Below are 18,953 nucleotides of genomic sequence, written 5' to 3' on the forward strand. Positions count from 1 at the left end.
CATAACTATTACATAATATAGAAAATTTATATTAAAATATTAATACTATATAATATAGTATAATGCTGTTAATATATTTTATTATATTATTATATAACGATATTTAATATATAAAATATTAATATAGTCAATACTATATTTTGCCTAACTTAATATAACCAAAATACATTTTTATTTTTTATTTTATTTTATTTTATTTTATTTTATTTTATTTTTTAAATTTTTTTATTGTTCAAAATACATTTTTAAAGATTTTATTTATTTATTTTAGAGAGAGAGAGTGCGAGCAGGGGGAAAGGCAGGGGGAGAGGGAGAGAATCTCAAACGGACTCCTCACTGAGCACAGAGCTCGTCATGGGGCTCGATCTCACAACCCTGAGATCATGACCTGAGCCAAAATCAAGTCTGACGCTTAACCGACTGAGCCGCCCAGATGCCCATCTTTTTTTTTAAAGATCTATTTATTTATTTTATTTTATTTTTATTTATTTATTTTTTTAAATATTTTATTTATTCATTTGAGACACAGAGATACAGAGAGAGAGCATGAGCAGAGGGGAGAGGCAGAGGGAGAGGGAGAAGCAGGCTCCCCGCTGAGCCAGGAGCCCGATGTGGGGCTCGGTCCCAGGACCCTGGGATCATGACCTGAGCTGAAGGCAGATGCTTAACCATCTGAGCCACCCAGGCGCCCCTATTTATTTATTTTAGAGAGAGAGTGCAGGTGAGTGGGGGGAGGGGGGCAGAGGAAGAGAGAGAGAGAGAGAGAGAATCTTAAGCAGGCTTCATTCTCAGCAGGGAGCCCGACTCAGGGCTCAATCTCAACCCTGAGATCGTGACCTGAGCTGAAATCAAGAGTCAGCTGCTTACCCGACTGAGCCACCCAGGCGCCCCAAGTCTTCAAAATCTTGTGTGTATGTTACACACAGCACGTCTCAATTCAGACTGGCCCATTTCAAGTGCTCAGGAGCCACGCAGGGCTGGTGGCCTCCAAAGTGGACAACGTGGGTATAGCCTCGTCCTCCATCTTTGCAAGAGCAGGCTGAGCCCAGGGAACAGCCTGCAGTGCTGGGCTGGGATCTTGCATGATTGTGACCAATGTAGTTGGATCCTGCTACTTCAGTATGGTCGCGTCTGCCCGGGTACAACTTTTATTTAGACACTGTCTGGGGGTGCCTGGGTGGCTCAGTTGGTTGAGCATCAGACTCTTGATTTTGGCTTGGGTCATGATCCCGGGGTCCTTGGATCGAGCCCCATGTCGGGCTCCCCGCTCAGCACGGAGTCTGCTTGAGATTCTCTCTCTCCTTCTCCCTCTGCCCCTCCCCCCCACTCGTGTGTGTGTGTGTGTGTGTGTGTGTGTGTGTGTGCTCTCTCAAGTAAATAAATAAGTTAAAAAAAATAAAGACACTGTCTGAGCACAGAGGACAGGTGCTCTGCTGGGCTTCTAGAAGGGGCTGTGTGTGGTTTTGGTAGTAAATGTTGATACCTGGATAGATCCTCAGGCACCACAGTCTTTGGGGAGACCTAAGCCTCAGGTCGGTGGGGGGAGGCGCCTGGTACCACCCCGGAAGCACCTTGTGATCTTGGATGTCCTTTCTAGCTAGACAGCCAACATCCCTCCCCACCCTCTTCCCACAGCTGGGCGTCCTCTCTCTACGACCCTTTCCTGCCACCTCCAATCAGCAGAGTTTCTTCCTTGGCCCTTAAATGTCGGCTTTCTGGAGTTCTCTCTCTCCAACATGCTGCCCACATTTACAGCTTCACCCGATACCTTCACAGCTCTCTGGGGGATGTGGCCTCAGCACCCACTGACCTCACTCAAACTGACCTTGTCATGTTCTCCCAAGCCTTCCCCTCCCCTCAAATCCCCATCCCAGGGAAGCCCTACTGTCCACGAAGTCACCAAGCCTGTGCCTGGGACCCAGGCTGGAGGCCACCCTCTTCCCACCCGACACCTTTCCAGGTAGAAGCTCCACCCTCTTCCCAGACTTGGGTCTCTACCTTGCTTCCTGTCTGGTCTTCTGGCTGCCGACCTGTTTTTATTTTAATTTATTTTTTATTTTTTTTAAAGATTTTATTTATTTATCTGAGAGAGAGAATGGGAGACAGAGAGCATGAGAGGGGGAGGATCAGAGGGAGAAGCAGACTCCCCGCTGAGCAGGGAGCCCGATGTGGGACTCGATCCCGGGACTCCAGGATCATGACCTGAGTCGAAGGCAGTTGCTTAACCAACTGAGCCACCCAGGCGCCCCTGCCGACCTGTTTTTAAAAGATCATCCCTGTCCTTATTCTTTTTTTTTTTTTAAGATTTTATTTATTTATTTGACAGAACACAAGCAGGGGGAGTGCCAGGCAGAGGGAGAGGGAGAGGGAGAAGCAGGCTCTCCGCTGAGCAGGGAGCCCGATGCGGAACTCCATCCCAGGATCCTGGAATCATGACCTGAGCTGAAGGCAGATGTTTAACTGACTGAGCCACCCAGGTACCCCGATCATCCCTGTCCCTATTATACCTTCTTTCAGGGTGCAGCCTCCTCCAGGAAGTCCTTCTTGACTTCCTCCTCTACCCCCCGTCCCCCCCCGTCCCCCCACCCCCCTCTCTCCATCTCTGTTCCTGGTCAGACACTAGCTTTCCTGGTTTGGGGAGTGGGCTGCAGGCAGTGAGGTCTTTCCCTTGCTCTGGTTTGGGAAGGAGATGCTGTTCCAAGAGCTGGGCCCCCCTGGTCTTCTAGAAACACTTGGAGGCCGGCGAGCGGGGATCCAGGTGGCTTCTCTGAGGTGTTGAGTAGCCCTGCCCGGGAAGGAAGTGGGCTGAAGGGCCAGGCCGTTGCCAAATCTGGGGCTTGGGGGATCTGCTGGGTCAACAAGTCCTGAAGAGGAAGTGGTGGGAAAAGGAAGTGGATGACTGGGTTTGGCTGAGTTGGCCGTGTCCATCCCCTGCCCCACCCCACTCCCCACCACGAAGTCCCCTGGCACCCACCCACCCACCTATGCCTCAGACCAGGCTCCCCAGGGCCTGGGTCAGAGCCTCCTCCCCCACATCCGTGTCACATGACCTTCCACAGGCACCACACCTCTGGCCTCCAGGAGCGTATTACTCCAGATTTCGCCTTGTCTGATAGGAATATGATGTGAGCCACATACGGGAGCTTACATTTTCCAGCAGCTAAGCAAGGGACAAGCAAAGAGCAACCAAAAGAATCAGATAACACAAATTTGGGTGATATATTTAATTGAACCAAATATATTTAAAATATTTTCATTTCAATAGGTGATCAATATAAAAAGTTATCAAGAGATCTCACATTGCTTTTTCCTACCCATTTTTGAAATCTGGAGTGTATTTTCCACTCACAGCATCTCAGATGCACCACATTCCAAATGCCCAGGAGCCTCCTGGGGCCAGCGGCTACCATACTGGACAGCAGAGGGCTAGGACTCCTTCACTAATGTCCAGACCATCTACAAATTTCCCTTTCTAGAACATCCAACAGCGGGAGCTCCATCTGTCTAACACTCCCAGGTTCTAGAATCCTATGATTCAAATAGTCTGTGACTCCCACTGTCGGATCCCTTGGACCTAATAGCTTGTGATTCCAATGTTCTATGAGTCTGTAATTTCAACACTTCAGAGTCTTTGATCTAGATCAGGGGTCGGCAAACTCCAGCCTGGGGCCAAATCCGGCCCACTGCTTGTTTTTGTAAATAAAGTTTTATTGGAAGACAGCTGTGGCCATTCAGTCTGTGCCTACTTTCATTCCACCAAGGCAGACTGAGTAGCTGTGACAGAAACCACGAGTGACCTCTTGGCCAGCAAAAACTAAAATATTTACTCCTTGTTCTTTTACTGATCAGCTTACACTAATGTTACCTACACTCTTTCCCGTGCATCAGATATCACATAATAATATACATTGTCCAAAAGGGACTTGTTTCCCCATCTTGGGCATTCATTTACCCTTTCAGGTTTCTATAATTGTGTTAGGTTGGGGGCGACTGGCTGGCTCAGTCAGTGGAGTGTGTGACTCTTGATCTCAAGGTTGTGGGTTCGAGCCCACATTGGGGGTGGAGATTACTTAAAAAGAAAATCTCTAAAAAAAAAATGAATTAATTAAAAAATTATGTTAGGTTGAGCTCCATGAAGTTGCCAAACTTCATCTCATTTTGGGGTGGGGGGTGTAATGGCTCATTATTTATTACTTAAAAAATTATAAAATATGAGCCACATAAAATTCACCATTAATGGCATTTAGTACATTCCCAGTGGGGTGCAACTGTCACCATTCCCTAGTTCTGGAACATTTTCATCACCCCAAAGAAACCCCATCCTGCCCCCCAGCCCCTGGCAACCACTAATCTGCTTTCTCGTTACAGATTTGCCGGAATGCAAACTTTTTTTTTTTTAAAGATTTTATTTATTTATTTGTGTGTGTGAGAGAGAGAGCACAAGCTGGGGGAACCACAGAGGTAGAGGGAGAAGCAGGCTCCCGCCGAGCAGGGAGCCCGATGCGGGCTGATCCCAACTCATGACCTGAGCCGAAGGCAGACAGACGCTTAACCCACTGAGCCACCCAGGTGCCACCCAACCTATTTTGACCCACAACATGGCAATTTCCTATGTCAATGTAACCGTCTACGGTCTTCTTCTTCTAGCTCCCCCCATGTTGAGGGGCTGGTACTTGGCGTCTTTCGGAGTGGCTGTAAAAAGGAATCCCACACCCAGAGCAGCCCCTCCCTTTCTATAAAAGCTGTGTCTCCCTCCCCCCATGCCCGCTCTCCACCCCCAGCCATCTGCAGGCTATGGAGACCCTCGCCTCTGCCCCCAGCATCCCCCAGCCCCCAGGAAAGAGCCCCCAGCGCCAGGGACACCAGAAAACCTCAGCCTCCCAGAATCTGAGAAACGTGCACTTCAGGATCAGTGACCATGGCATTTAGGAAGCTCTACTGATCTGAGAGACACACTCCTGTAAATCTGAGATCAGTGGAAGTTTGGGCTGATCAAGGACAGTCCCCACCCTGAGCTTATGCCATGCTCGTCTCTTCTCTGACCAGGGTGGGTTCCCATAGGATGTGGGAGATGAGGAGGCCTCCCAGAGCATGGCAGGAGGGGATGGAAGGGGCGTTTGTCTCGTCGGGAGGGTCTGGGGCCACGACAAGGCTCAGCCAAGACATGGTCACCGGGGAGGGGCCGGGAGATGTCACAGGTCACGCAGTGAGCTCCAGTTTGTTGACTCAGACCAACTTACTCTATTTTATTTTTAAAAGATTTTATTTATTTGAGAGAGAGAATGAGAGAGAGAGAGAGAGAGCGCATAAGAGGGGGGGAGCGGGAGAGGGAAAAGCAGACTCCCCGCTGAGCAGGGAGCCCGACTTGGGACTCGATCCCGGGACTCCAGGATCATGACCTGAGCCGAAGGCAGTTGCTTAACCAACTGAGCCACCCAGGCGCCCAGAACAACTTCCTCTAACAACACGGTTTTATTTCCTAAAGGACATCAAAAGAAATGTGTAAATATATCCCCTCCACCCAAAGCATGCACAGAGAGAAGTATACAGCCACAAAAGAACTGCTGAATAAGAGTTCTGAAATTGGACAACCACTTCCTCTTGCTAAGCCTTCTTAAAATGTACATTTTAACAATTTCTATTGTATTCTTTTCGTCATTGTTAATTTAACATGTAGGGAGGCACAGCCGATGGGCCGGTGAGCCGGGCACCCACAGATGTGCTTGAAATCTCTTCACCCATGTATTGCTCAAGGCAAAACGTCCACTGCACAGATGACGAAGTTGAGGCCCAGAGAGGCCGAGGCCCTGGATCTCACCCACCGCGGACCTGGACTATGAGTCTCGTCATTCTGGCCCTCAAGTTCACGTTCTCGGCCTGGCGCCTGTGCTGGGAGTGAGGTTAGGGACCACGACGGTCAACATCTTCCCATTTCAAAGACGGGAAACTGGGGGAACAGGAAGGATATGATTTGTTTGTGTTTTTGTCTGCCCTGTGGTTGACGACCTTGGCCCTTTTGTGGGGAATGTGACCCTGAGCTGTCTCTCTCAGTACACGGAAGGCGGGAGGAATATTTATCTGTCTTCAAGGCTTTGCAGAGAGCAGAGAGAGGGGGCTGGTATACATTTGGAGGCTGGGAGGCGGGTAGCGGGCAGTGGGTGCTCCCTGAGGATGACCTCAGAGGGCCCCCCGGGGGAGTGAGAGTGAAGACCTCCAGGCCTTCAAGGTCAAACCGCATGCAGGTCTAGCTTCCAGGAACACATGGCATTGATAACTGGGGTTGGTGACACTGGGTCAACTCTCCACCCACCTTCCTTTGCTGCCCAGTAATTTTGGGATGTGTGAGTCATGGGAAGAATACAGGACAAACACACCCTTAGAGTACGAAAAGGCCACTCCTGTTTTCCCCTGGTTATTAAGATTGGCTGGGGCCGGTGAGGTGGCAGTGCTCAGCGGCATCCCTTAGGAGCCTCGGCAAGGGGGACGAACTTCCAGGAATCCACCAGCTGCCAGACGCCGGGAGAGACCCCCAGACCTCCCGGGTCCTGGCTGTGAGCCTGGATCAGGCTTCTGAGTGGCATCTGGTCAAGATGAGGATCCTCTTACAAGAGCCGGTAAGGATGGAGGGAAGGAGGGAGGCAAGGACGGGAGGGTGGCATTTGGCCATCTCGGCTTTGTAGGCTAATTCTTTTCAGAATCTGGGAATCAGAAACGGCAATTTGAGAGGTGGGATCTTATCACCATTACATTGGAATTCCAGACTCTTGGAATTCACTTCGGCGGCCCAACAGAAAAGCTTTTGGTCAAAGGGTCCACATATCTGGCACACTCAGGTGTAGAGCAAAGGACGATTCTCCAAACTCCAGGAACCCCAGCAGTTTCTGGATAATCCACCCAATGGCCACTTGTCCAGTGAACTAGCCCTTCGATTCACCAACTCCACTTTTTTTTTTTTTTAAGATTTTATTTCTTTATTTGAGAGAGAGAGAGAGAGACAGAAACAGAGCATGAGCAGGGGGGAGGAGGCAGAGGCAGAGGCAGAGGGAGAAGCAGACTCCCCACTGAGCAGAGAGCCCGATGTGGGGCTTGAACCCAGGACCCTGCGATCATGACCCGAGCACAAGACAGACGCTTAACCAACTGAGCCACCCAGGCGCCCCTCCAATTCCACTTCTTAAGAAAGAAGCTTTAACTTTATTTTCACAGATAACAGACACACGCACGTCAGAGCTGGGAAGCTCTGTGTATCTCCATGAGCCAAACGTGCACAGGTACTGAGCACCCGGGTCAAGGAATAGCACAAGCCTAGTGCCGACGTGCCCTCCTGTTCCCCCAGTCGCTACCCACCCCCCACAGAACTCTTCTGCTCGTTTTTGAACTTGATGTGAATGGTATCACTCAGTCACCTCCCCTGCGTGTCTGTCTGCCTCTTTGCCCAGCAGTATATGTATGAAATCCATCCACATTCGTGTGTGTGGTTTGTTCATCCTCACTGCTATAGAGTATTCCACTGTGTGAATATATCATGCTATGTTTTTTTAATAAAGATTTTATTTATTTATTTGAGAGAGAGAAGAGAGCACAAGCAGGGGGAGCAGCAGAGGGAGAGGGAGAAGTAGACTCCCTGCTGAGCAGGGAGCCCGATTCGGGGCTCAATCCCAGGACCCCGGGATCATGACCTGAGCCAAAGGCAGATGCTTAACGACTGAGCCTCCCAGGCGCCCCATACCATGGTATGTTTATTCATTCCCCTTGGGGTGACTTTTTGGGTGGTTTCCCATCAGGGACTGCCGTGAACATGTCTTTCCTGGCACACGTCTTTTGATGAGCATACGTGTGCTTCTCTGGGGGGAGGGGCGAAGTATCCTATGTTCAGCCCCACGGGTCCCCAGAGCAGAAGTTCTGACAAGACTAGCTGATTTACAAACACACACGTGCCAAGAGCGTGCACACGGGCGCCTGTGAGCTTAAGGAACCGAAAGAAACCTAAGTGTCCCCTTTGCTGCTTTGTGCCTCAGTTTCCCTCTTTATTCTTTTACTCACCAAATACCAATGAAGTGCCTGATTTTTGCCAGGTGCCGTTCTAGATGCTGGGGAGACAGTGGAGCCCAAAGTAGCTGACGGTTTGGGAAATGGGGCATAACAATAGTTCTTACTTCATACAGTTGTCATAAGGATTATGCCTGGTGCATAATAGATGATGGATAAATGTCATCTGCTATCTTAATTGTTATAAAATAATGATGATGATGGTAATTATGTTTTGTATATTATAACTATATGAATATAATTCATTGTTTTTTATATGAATCAAATTTACTGTACAAAATGAGGATAAAATAAGGCTATTCGTGATTATCATTAAATGTCCTTTATTTCCAGTCCGAGGCTGGTTGGTGAGCACGGCCCATCCAGCCAGCAGGCTGATACTCAAGCTGCTGTAGGAAAGGGCTGATGTGTGTGCAGATAGGGAAACAGGTCGAAAACACATTCATTGTGTGGAAAAGATAAAGAGATGACACCGTGGGTTTTGGATGTTGCATTTCTGTTTGATATATTCAAAGGGAAATACCACAGTTGGTTGAGCTGCCAACATGCAGAAGATTTCCCGGATTTTGACCAGTAAAAGCTGGGCAGGGTGGGGTCTGAGGGTGGGGAGAGAGGGCGCGCATATCAGCAGGTACCAGCTGCTACCACACAGCTAATGCTCGCTGTGGACCAGGCACTGCGTTCAGCTCTCCACTCTGATTCGCTTACTGAACGCTCCTGACACCTCTAAGGTAGGAAGAGTATTATTCTCATTTTACAGACGAGGTAGCTGAAGAACAGAGAGGTTAAGTGACTTGCCCAAGGTCACACAGCTGGTGAGGGTTTGAATTTTTAAAAGCTGTACACCTTTTACTCTAGTGATGAAAATAATATGAAAGCAGCATGCCAAACTCCAAACACACACACACACACACACACACACACACACACACACACACACACAAAGTGGCTGGGCCTCTTGGCAACTACTTGGCAAGGAGGAGGGGGCAGAGGGCAACACTCCAACTTCCCCTCCGCTTTTCCTGTTGCGTCAGTGCCAGCTAGAGCTCTGGGAAGTGCCCATGAGAGCCAGCAGAGAGCCTCAGGGGCAGGTCATGCTGACGTTGGGGGGGATGGTCTACCATCCACCCGAGCCCTTTACTGCTTTATCACCCGTCAACTCCACAAGGCCTCCCCTAAACCAGTGAGGTAGGTTCACCTCGGTGACTCATTGCTCAGATGAGGAAACCAAGAGAGAGCCAACTGAAACTGAGTTACGGAGCCCGGGTCTGCTTAGGGCCACCGGCTGGGCTGCCGTCTGTCTCCTGAATCTAAGGTTTTTGGGTGAATGCGCTCTAGGGCCCGGAGTTCCAGAGTGCGGATGACACAGTTCAAAACTCAGCTCTGTTACTTGCTTAGCTGAATGATCTCCGGTAAGTTACGTCCCTGGGCCTCAGTTTCTTGTCTGCCGAATGGGTACAATGATAGTACGGGTAAAAGGATAGTATTAAAATCAGAGGGTTGTTATAAGGATCAAATGATACAAGATTTAAAGGCACCTGGAGCAATGCCCAACACATAACACAAAGTGCTCAGTGGATGGTGGCTTCTAATACTAATACTACTAATATAATAATAGTAAGTAATAATAATATATAATTATATATTAATATTACTATATTATAAAAGTAAAAATAACTATTATATCACTATATAATGTATTAATATATTAATCTATATTACTAATTATATTAGTATTATTATATATTTATATATTATATTATATATTTATATATTATATATAGTATATGTATATTATTATATATTTATATATAATATAGTATAGTATATAGTATATTATTATATATATTTAATATATAGTATATTTATCCATAATATAAAAATATATATTAATGTATTTATTTAATATGTTTAATATATAATATTTATTTAATATATTTAATATATAATACTAATATATGATATATATTAGTTTATTACTATTATGTTATTGTATTAATATTATATTACTAATAATATTACTATATATTATTATATTATAGTAGTAATATTACTATATATTACATATTATAACATTATATTACTATATATTATATTATTATCACAGTAATAATATTATAATATATATAATAATTATTATTATTGCTATTGCTATGATAGATCATGTCGCTTCACAGCTCAGCACCCTCCTGTGGCGCCAATCTCATATGGAATAACAGATAATGTCCTCACAGTGTGCCCCAAGATATCTTTCTGTTCTTACTTTCCCCTTCTCTGCCTCCCTACTCCACCCCAGCCACACTGGCATCCTCGCTGTTCCTTGAACATGACCACCACGTTCTCACCTCAGGGCCTTTGCTGTCAATACATATTAACCTTTCCCCCTCTTGATGGATATTCGGATTCCAATATTTTAAATTCTAGGGGCGCCTGGGTGGCTCAGTTGGTTAAGCGTCTGCCTTCAGCTCAGGTCATGATCCAGAGTCTCAGGATCCAGCCCCCCATCAGGCTCCCTGTTCCGTGGGGAGTCTGCTTCTCCTTCTGCCCCTCACCCTGCTTGTGATCTCTCGCGTGCTCTCTCTCTCAAATAAATAAATAAAATCTTTTTTTTTTTTTTTTTTTTAAGAACATTTCCATCAACGCTGAATGTTGGATCACACAGCGCGGCCCTACAATTCCAAATAATAATTGGCTGGGGTTCTAATAGTATAATATTTTGGGATTCCAAAATATATTTTTTTAATATTTTATTTATTTATTTATATGACAGAGAGAGAGAGACAGCAAGAGAAGGAACACAAGCAGGGGGAGTGGGAGAGGGAGAAACAGGCTTCCCGCTGAGCCGGGAGCCCGATTTGGGGCTCGATCCCAGAACTCTGGGATCATGACCTGAGCCAAAGGCAGACGCCCAGGCGCCCCTAAAATATATTTTTTAAAATCACGATCATTTTCTACATTGCAATACTCTAGAATTCCTAGATGCGAGTAAGCCTGGGTTCTGACATTGTAATATTCCAGAATTCCAGGATGCTCATGAGCTAGTGTTCTCACACTCTGGCATTCTAGAATTCCAGTATTCTAACCTGCTGGGGTTCTGACCGTGGCACTATTCCCGCAGCGAGTTCTACGATGGTAGTCTTCTAGAATTCCGATATTAGGACGCACTGGAGATCGGAAGCTGTCGCAGTCCGGCGTCCGAGCGGCTAGTGGGGGTTCCCACACCCGGGGATTCCAGGGGCCTGAGGGTTTCGTCCAGGAGCTCCCACGATTTCTCTCCCGTTCAGGTGTCTGGGGCCTGGATGGAGAACACTTCTCTCAGCTACGAGTACGGGGATTACGACGGGGTTCCGGATCTCCCCGTGGACTGCGTGGACGGCACCTGCGTCTCCACCGACGCGCTGCGCACCGCCCCGTTCCTGCTGTACGCCGCGGTCTTCCTGGTGGGCGTGCCCGGCAACGCGATGGTGGCCTGGGTGACCTGGAAGGAGGCCCGCCAGAGGGTCGGCGTCACCTGGTTCCTCCACTTGGCCGCGGCGGATCTGCTCTGCTGTGCGTCTCTGCCCCTCCTGGCGGTGCCCATGGCGCGCGGGGGCCACTGGCCGTACGGGGCGGCGGGCTGTCGGGCCCTGCCCTCGGGCATCCTGCTGTCCATGTACGCCAGCGTGCTCCTTCTGGCCGCTCTCAGCGCCGACCTCTGCCTGCGGGCCCTCAGGCCCAGCTGGGGGGCGGCGGCGGGGCGGGCGCGCGGGGTGCAGGTAGCCTGCGGGGTCGCCTGGACCGTGGCCTTGCTGCTCACCGTGCCCTCGGCCATCTACCGCCGGCTGCACCAGGAGCATTTCCCTCGCCGGCTGGAGTGTGTGGTGGACTACGGAGGCTCCGCCGTGGTGGAGAACGCGGTGACCGCCACCCGCTTTGTTTTTGGCTTCCTGGGGCCGCTGGTGGTCGTGGCCAGCTGCCACGGGGCCCTTCTGTACCGCGTGGCCCGACACCGCTGGCCACTGGGCATGGCCGTAGTGGTGGGTTTTTTTGTCTGCTGGACCCCCTACCACCTGCTGGGGCTGGTAATCACCGCGGCTGCCCCGCACTCCGCGCTCCTGGCCGGGGCCCTGCGGGCTGAACCGCTGGTCAACGGCCTCGCTCTGGCTCACAGCTGCCTCAATCCCATGCTCTTCTTGTACTTCGGGAGGACTCAACTGCAAAGGTCACTGCCAGCCGCCTGTCGCCGGGCCCTGAAGGAGTCACAGAGCAAGGATGAAAATGCGGTCAGCCAGAAATCCACCAGCCATGATCTAGTCTCGGAGATGGGCGTGTAGGCTAGAAGGAAACTGGTTTGTGTGCGTCCATCCGATTTCGCAAGGCTGCCTTCAGGCATAGCTGGATCCAGCAGCTCAATGATATCATTTCTTTATTCATTCGACAAGCATTCATTACGCACCTCCTATGTGTAAGGCCCTATTATAGGCACTGGGGAAGTAGCAGTGACTAAAACAGACACAAATCCCTGCCCTCAGGAAACTGACATTCTATTGGAGGAAGACAGGCAATAAGCAAAGGAAAAAGAAATATGGAATATATCAAGTGGTGACAAGTGCCAACCTAAAGGGGACAAAGAGGACTGAGTGGGGCAGGGATTTAGGTAAGCTAGGCAAGGCCCATTGGGTAAGGTGATATTTGAGCCAAGACCTGAGGAAGGGAGGAAGGAGTCATGCTTAAATCTCGCAGAAAAGCATGTCAAGCACAGGGAGCAGCAAGTACAAAGGCCCTGAGGCACAATATGCTTGGCACATTTCAGGAAGAGTGAAGAGGCCAATGTGAATGAAGCAGAGGGAGCAAGAGGGAAAGTGGAGTGAGACAAAGGGAGAGAGGTAGTGGGGGGCTGGATTTGAAAGCCTTCCAGGCCATAGCAAGTGTTTGGAGATCCATGGCAGTGTTCTGAGCTACTGTTATCAGATAAAATATACAACACCAAATTAAATTTGGGTTTTGGGTTTCAGATAAACAACAAGAAAACGTGGGGTTTTGTTTGTTTGTTTGTTTGTTTGTTTGTTTTAGCATGAGTATGTCCCATGCAATATTTGAAACATACTTCAAAAAATTATATGTTGTTGGGGGTGCCTGGCTGCTCATTCTGTAGAGCTTGTGACTCTTGGTCTTAGGGTTGTGAGTTCGAGCCCCACATTGGGTATAGAGATGACTTCAAAATAAAATCTTTACTGGTGTCTGGGTGGCATAGTCGGTTAAGTGTCCAACTCTTGGTTTCCACTCAGGTCATGATCTCAGGGTCATGGGATCAAGCCCCGAGCCAGGCTCTATGCTCAGCATGGAGTCTGCTTAAGACTCTCTCTCCCTCTCCCTTTGCCCCTCCCCACGGCTCGCTCTCTCTCTCAAATAAATAAACATCTTAAAAAAAAAAAATCCAAAAAAAATTAAGAAATAAAAATTATTTGTTGTTTATCTGAAATTCAAATTCAAATTCAAGAGAGCATTCAGTAAATTTTTTTTTTTTCCTAAATCAGGCAACCCTATTCTGAGCAGAGAAATGTCTTTTTTTTTTTTTTTAAGATTTTATTTATTTATTTGACAGAGAGAGACACAGCGAAAGAGGGAACACAAGCAGGGGGAGTGGGAGAGGGAGAAGCAGGCTTCCTGCTGAGCAAGGAGCCCGACACGGGGCTCCATCCCAGGACCCTGGGATCATGACCTGAGCCAAAGGCAGATGCTTAATGACTGAGCCACCCAGGCACCCCAGAGAAGTGTCTTGATCTGACTTAGATTTTAATAGGATCCCTCTAGTTGCTGGTGGGGACTAGACTATGGGGGTGGGGGGGGAGGGACATGAGGATCTTCTGCTTTAGCAGAGAGACTACTGCCATGGTCCGAGCAAGAAGTGATGTTCACTTGGGTCAGGGTACTAGCAGAGGCAGGTGAGAAGGTGACAGATTATGGCTCTGTTTTGAAGGAAAGGCTATGTCCTAGCTCCTTAGCTTGGTAGTCGAGGCTTCTCTCTGCCACTGAACACACTTACGTTCTAGCCGTGCAGACCATTGTGGCAGACGGAATAACGGCCCCCTAATGAGGTCCACATCCGAATCCCCTGCACCTGGGAATATGTGACCATACACGGCAAAGGGAACTTTGCAGTTGTGATTAAGGGTCTTGAGGTGGGAAGAGGATCCTAGATTATCTGGGGGGGCCCAAGGTAATCACAAGGGTCCTTATAAGAGGGAGGCAGGAGGGTCAGAGTCAGGAGCAGGAGATTTGACAGTGGAAGCAGATATCAGAGTGATGGGAGGAAGGGGCCACCGGCCAAGGAATGCAGCCCCAGAAGGGGCCTGCCGACACCTTGATTGTAGATGCCTGACTCCAAAACTTTAATGGAATAAATCTGTACTGTTCTGAGTCGCTAAGTCTGTGGTCACCTTGTTACAGCTGCCACAGGAGACCAGGACAGATCCTCTGGGCTGTATCATTTTCATGCCTCTAGGCCTTTCCGCAAGCTGGTGCCTAGGGTGCCCTCCGGATCGGTGCCGCCCTATCTGGTAATCACCAGCTGTCGGTTCCTCTTCGGATGCAAATGAATTCAAGTAAAAAATTGAGTTCCTCAGTTGCACCAGCTGCTAGTTCGAAGCTCAATAGCCCAGTGTCGCTCGCGGCTGCCATACGGGGCAGCGCAGATACAGAACCTTTCCATCACTGCAGGGCGTTTTACGAGACAGGGCTTCTCGAGGATCTCACCCGCTCACATCTTGAAGTCACATAGTAGTGGCACCTGAATGTAGGGTCATTACTACAGGACTGCATCTTCCATAGAATTTCTCCTTTAAGGTAAGTCCTACCCCAACACAGGGAAGTAAGGGGAGATGCTTCCTTTTATAAGACGAGGCCCAGAGAAGGGAGGTCATTTGCCCAAGATCACACAGCAAAGAAATTATAGAACTGAGATTTGATCCCATGTTCACTTGACTCTAGTGCCCATGCTCTTATCTCCGAAATCTTCCTTCCTTCCTTTGCTCAAATGACACTTTCTCCAGGGAGTCCTCTCTGATTCATTCCCCTCCGAGGGAGGGAGTAGTGTTCTCTTCTCTGGGTTAAGTTTCTGGAACACAAGTTCCCAGGTACGCTGTAAATTCCCCATGGGCAACATCTGAGCCATTTTTATTTTTATTTCTTCTCCACCCATTCCCAGGCCTTAGAAATAACAAAACTATCTTTATTTGTCTACATCCTGTTTTCCAGCTAGACTGTGAGCTCCCCAGTGATGAAGCTCTCTTTCTTGCTATCTCTTCTTTAAAAAAAAAAAGATTTTGTTTATTTATTTGACAGAGAGAGAGAGAAAGCATGAACAGGAGCAGGGGGAGTGGCAGGGAGAGAGAGAGGGAGAAGCAGGCTCCCCGCTGAGCAAGGAGCCCAACACAGGGCTCAATCCCAGGACCCCTGGGATCATGACCTGAGCCAAAGGCAGACGCTTAACCGACTGAGCTACCCAGGCACCCCGATATCTCTTCTTTCTATTTCTGGTATAGGGACACATAGTGGGTCTTCACCAATACATATTTTAGTCCTGGGGTTTTATTCAGAATTGACATGCATGAGTTATGAAGACCAATTCTCCCTTGTAGAATGAATTATGTCCTGGGACAATTTACAGAGCTTTATGAACAGCTGGGGGAAATCCTGTTGTTAATCCATTGGGGCCAGGTGCCATTTAAGAGAGCTCTTCTTCAATACATTTATAAAAAGTCTTTTGTGGTTTTTTTAAAATTTATTTTCATTTATTATTGCATCAGCCTTACTTTTTTTTTTTAAAAGAAGAAATCAATTTCACAGAAGCTTTCAAATGTAATGCCTTTTAAAAAATTTATTTTATTTTATTTTTTTAAAGATTTTATTTATTTATTTGAGAGAGAGAGAGAGAGAGAGAGAGCACATGAGAGGGGGGAGGGTCAGAGGGAGAAGCAGACTCCCTGCTGAGCAGGGAGCCTGATGCGGGACTCGATCCCGGGACTCCAGGATCATGACCTGAGCCAAAGGCAGTCGCTTAACCAACTGAGCCACCCAGGCGCCCTAAATTTATTTATTTTAGAGAGAGTGCGCAAGAGCGGGGGGAGGGACAGAGGGAGGAGAAGAATCTTCAGGCAGACTCCCCACTGAGCATGGAGCACGATGCAGGTCCGATCTCAGGACCCAGAGATCATGACCCGAGCAGAAATCAAGAGTCAGACTCTCAATCGACTGACCACCCATGTGCCCCTTAAATGTATTTCTGTGGAACTTGGTCATTAAAAATAATCTTGCTTTTTGTTTGTTGTAATTTCCCCTTTTCTGTTCTTAATTTTGTTTGTTCTTTGAACACATTGATTTCCTCATTTCCAGAGCACCAGCTCTGAATATTTTTCTTTTTTTTTTAAAGATTTTATTTATTTATTTGACGAGAGAGACAGCGAGAGAGGGAACACAAGCAGGGGGAGTGGAGAGGGAGAAGCAGGCCTCCTGCTGAACAGGGAGCCCGATGTGGGGCTTGATCCCAGGACCCTGGGACCATGACCTGAGCCGAAGGCAGACGCTTAACGACTGAGCCACCCAGGAGCCCCTCTGAATATTTTTCTAAGAACGAATTTCAAGTTTGCTACTCAATCCTAGGTTTGGTAGTTTGCAACACACATGTTGAAGTCATATTTGTTGTTTACTTCCTTGAGACACAGATCTTAAAGTAATATTTGTTGTTTACTTCCTCCCATTTTTCTTTAAAAAGAAGTTGTAGTTCTCTTTTGGAAAGTTCAAGCAGTGCTTAGTCAATTTCTTCCCCTTCTTCTTTTGATGACTTACGAATTGCCTTCTCTACGTTCAAATTGTTTTCCAAAGGTTTGATAATTGCATCCAACTTCCCCCTTGACAACCCAAATCAATGTCCAGCACATAACTCAAACTCGAATATGCTCAAAATGGAACTCTGGATTTTCTCTCAGCCCTCCTTCCCTATTTTCCTGATCTCAGTTGATGGCAACTCTCTATTTCCAGGCACTGAGGCCAAAAACTTTGGGGTCACCCTTGACGCCTCTCTTTCTCTCACATTCAATGGCCAATCTGTCAGCCAACCCCTCTGGGCGCTACTTTAAAGTATCCACAGAATCCGACCCCTTCTCACCACCTTCTCTGCCATCATCCTGGTCCACCATCTCTCACTTACTGCACCGGCTGCCTCCCTGGTCCTCTTTCCTCATCTTGGTTCCCTACAGTCTGTTTCCCCACACACGAGCCCAAGATTCTGTTAAAATCTAACTCAGATCTTTGGGGCGCCTGGGTGGCTCAGTCGTTAAGCGCCTGCCTTCGGCTCGGGTCATGATTCCAGAGTCCTGGGATCGAGCCCCACGTTGGGCTCCCTGCTTGGTGGGAAGCCTGCTTCTCCCTCTCCCGCTCCCCCTGCTTGTCTTCTCTCTCCCACTGTCTGTCAAATAAATAAAGAAATAAAATCTTTAAAAAAAAAAAATCTAACTCAGATCGTGTCTCAGGTCCCTCCTCTGCTCAAACTCCTCCCATGGCTCCCACCTCACTCAGATGAGAAGCCAAAGTCCTCACCGTGGTGTGCCTGATCTACTCTCCTCCTTTCCTCACCTCATTTCCTGCTATCCCCCCTCCTTCACTCCCTCCACACAAGCCAGCTTGCTGACCTCTGAACCCACCAACCATGTTGCCATGGCAATCTGCATTTGCGATTTCCTTCACCTCCAGGGATCTCCATGGCTTGCTGCCTCACTTATTTCTGCTCAAATACTGCTTCCTTGGAGCTGTCCTCTCTGACCACACTACTTAAAATAACATGACTCCTTGCCCCTTTCCTGCTTTGTTTTTCTCCATAGAGCGTGGCGGTACTGCTTGACATTCTTTTTATTTTTATTTAAGTAAAGATATTTAAATGTCTGTTTCTCCTACTAAAACCCGAGCTCCATGGGAGCAGGGACTTGATCCGTTTTGTTCACGGCTATGTTCTCAGTACCTGGAACTGGCTCCGGAACTGAAGGCTGTACTTTCTCAGCGGCAACATTCTCTTCAGGAAAAAGGAGAATGATGGGAGGATATACTATAAATGAAAGATCTAACATTTATTGAGTGCCTACTATGTACATTAATGAAAAAGCAATTTATGTACCTTATGTATATATTTTCGCTTACTTTCCCCAACAATCTTGAAAAGCAGATATTATCCTGTTATAAATAGGGAAACAGGCTGAGACCCACAATGACCGGGGCACCTAGGACTAGAGAGGACTCTATTTTCTCATTCATTTAGTCATTCATTCAACAACATTTACCGACTCTCTGATACTTGTGGTGGACGCTGGACAACACAGGACCTCCAAGACAAGAATGGCCCCTCCCTTCAATTTGGGGAGTTGAATTATTTGTTAGTGAATTGCCACGATGAATTATACGTTAATAGAATTATGCATTAATAATTATGAATTACAGTGAATAAATCACCGGAGCAGTTTATTTTTTAAAATTTTTATTATTTTTTAAGATTTTATTTACTTATTTCACAGAGAGAGGGAACACAAGCAGGGGCAGTGGAAGAGGGAGAAGCAGGCCTCCCACTGAGCAGGGAGCCCGATGTGGGGCTCGATCCCAGCACTCTGGGATCATGACCTGAGCCGAAGGCAGACGCTTAACGACTGAGCCACCCAGGCGCCCAACGGAAGCAGTTTAATAGTGTCTGGGCTCCCGCCAGCTTTCTCTGGCGTCGGGCGATCCGTTGCAAAGGCGATTCACCGGTAGGGTAGAGCGCGCGCGCGGGCGGAGGCGCTTGCAAGTCCCCGCTGCAGCCCTACCGCCGACCTCTAGAGGGCGCAGCGTCACCCGTGGCTCCCCTCGAAGAGAGGCGGAGCTGGAGCGTGTTGTGCGCAGGC

The 18,953-nt window shown here is 48.0% G+C and overlaps 1 protein-coding gene across 9 annotated transcripts; it reads left to right on the forward strand.

Annotated features, from left to right (window-relative positions):
• Positions 1–223: 223 nt before the first annotated feature.
• Positions 224–16,360, forward strand: C5AR2 (complement C5a receptor 2). Of its 9 annotated transcripts, XM_078062848.1 has the most exons (4): positions 224–6,614; positions 7,207–7,271; positions 7,568–7,733; positions 11,334–16,360. In XM_078062848.1, exons 3-4 carry the CDS (start codon positions 7,731–7,733, stop codon positions 12,360–12,362), a joined length of 1,032 nt encoding a protein of 343 aa, XP_077918974.1. In that variant the 5' UTR covers positions 224–6,614; positions 7,207–7,271; positions 7,568–7,730; the 3' UTR covers positions 12,363–16,360. The 9 variants fall into 9 exon arrangements, with proteins under 9 accessions (XP_077918974.1, XP_077918972.1, XP_077918973.1 ...); XM_078062846.1 differs by having other exon boundaries at positions 7,207–7,733; XM_078062847.1 differs by lacking the exon at positions 7,207–7,271.
• Positions 16,361–18,953: the final 2,593 nt, after the last annotated feature.

Source organism: Halichoerus grypus, chromosome 15 (genome assembly GCF_964656455.1).
Source record: "Halichoerus grypus chromosome 15, mHalGry1.hap1.1, whole genome shotgun sequence".
Taxonomy (NCBI): Eukaryota; Metazoa; Chordata; class Mammalia; order Carnivora; family Phocidae; genus Halichoerus; species Halichoerus grypus.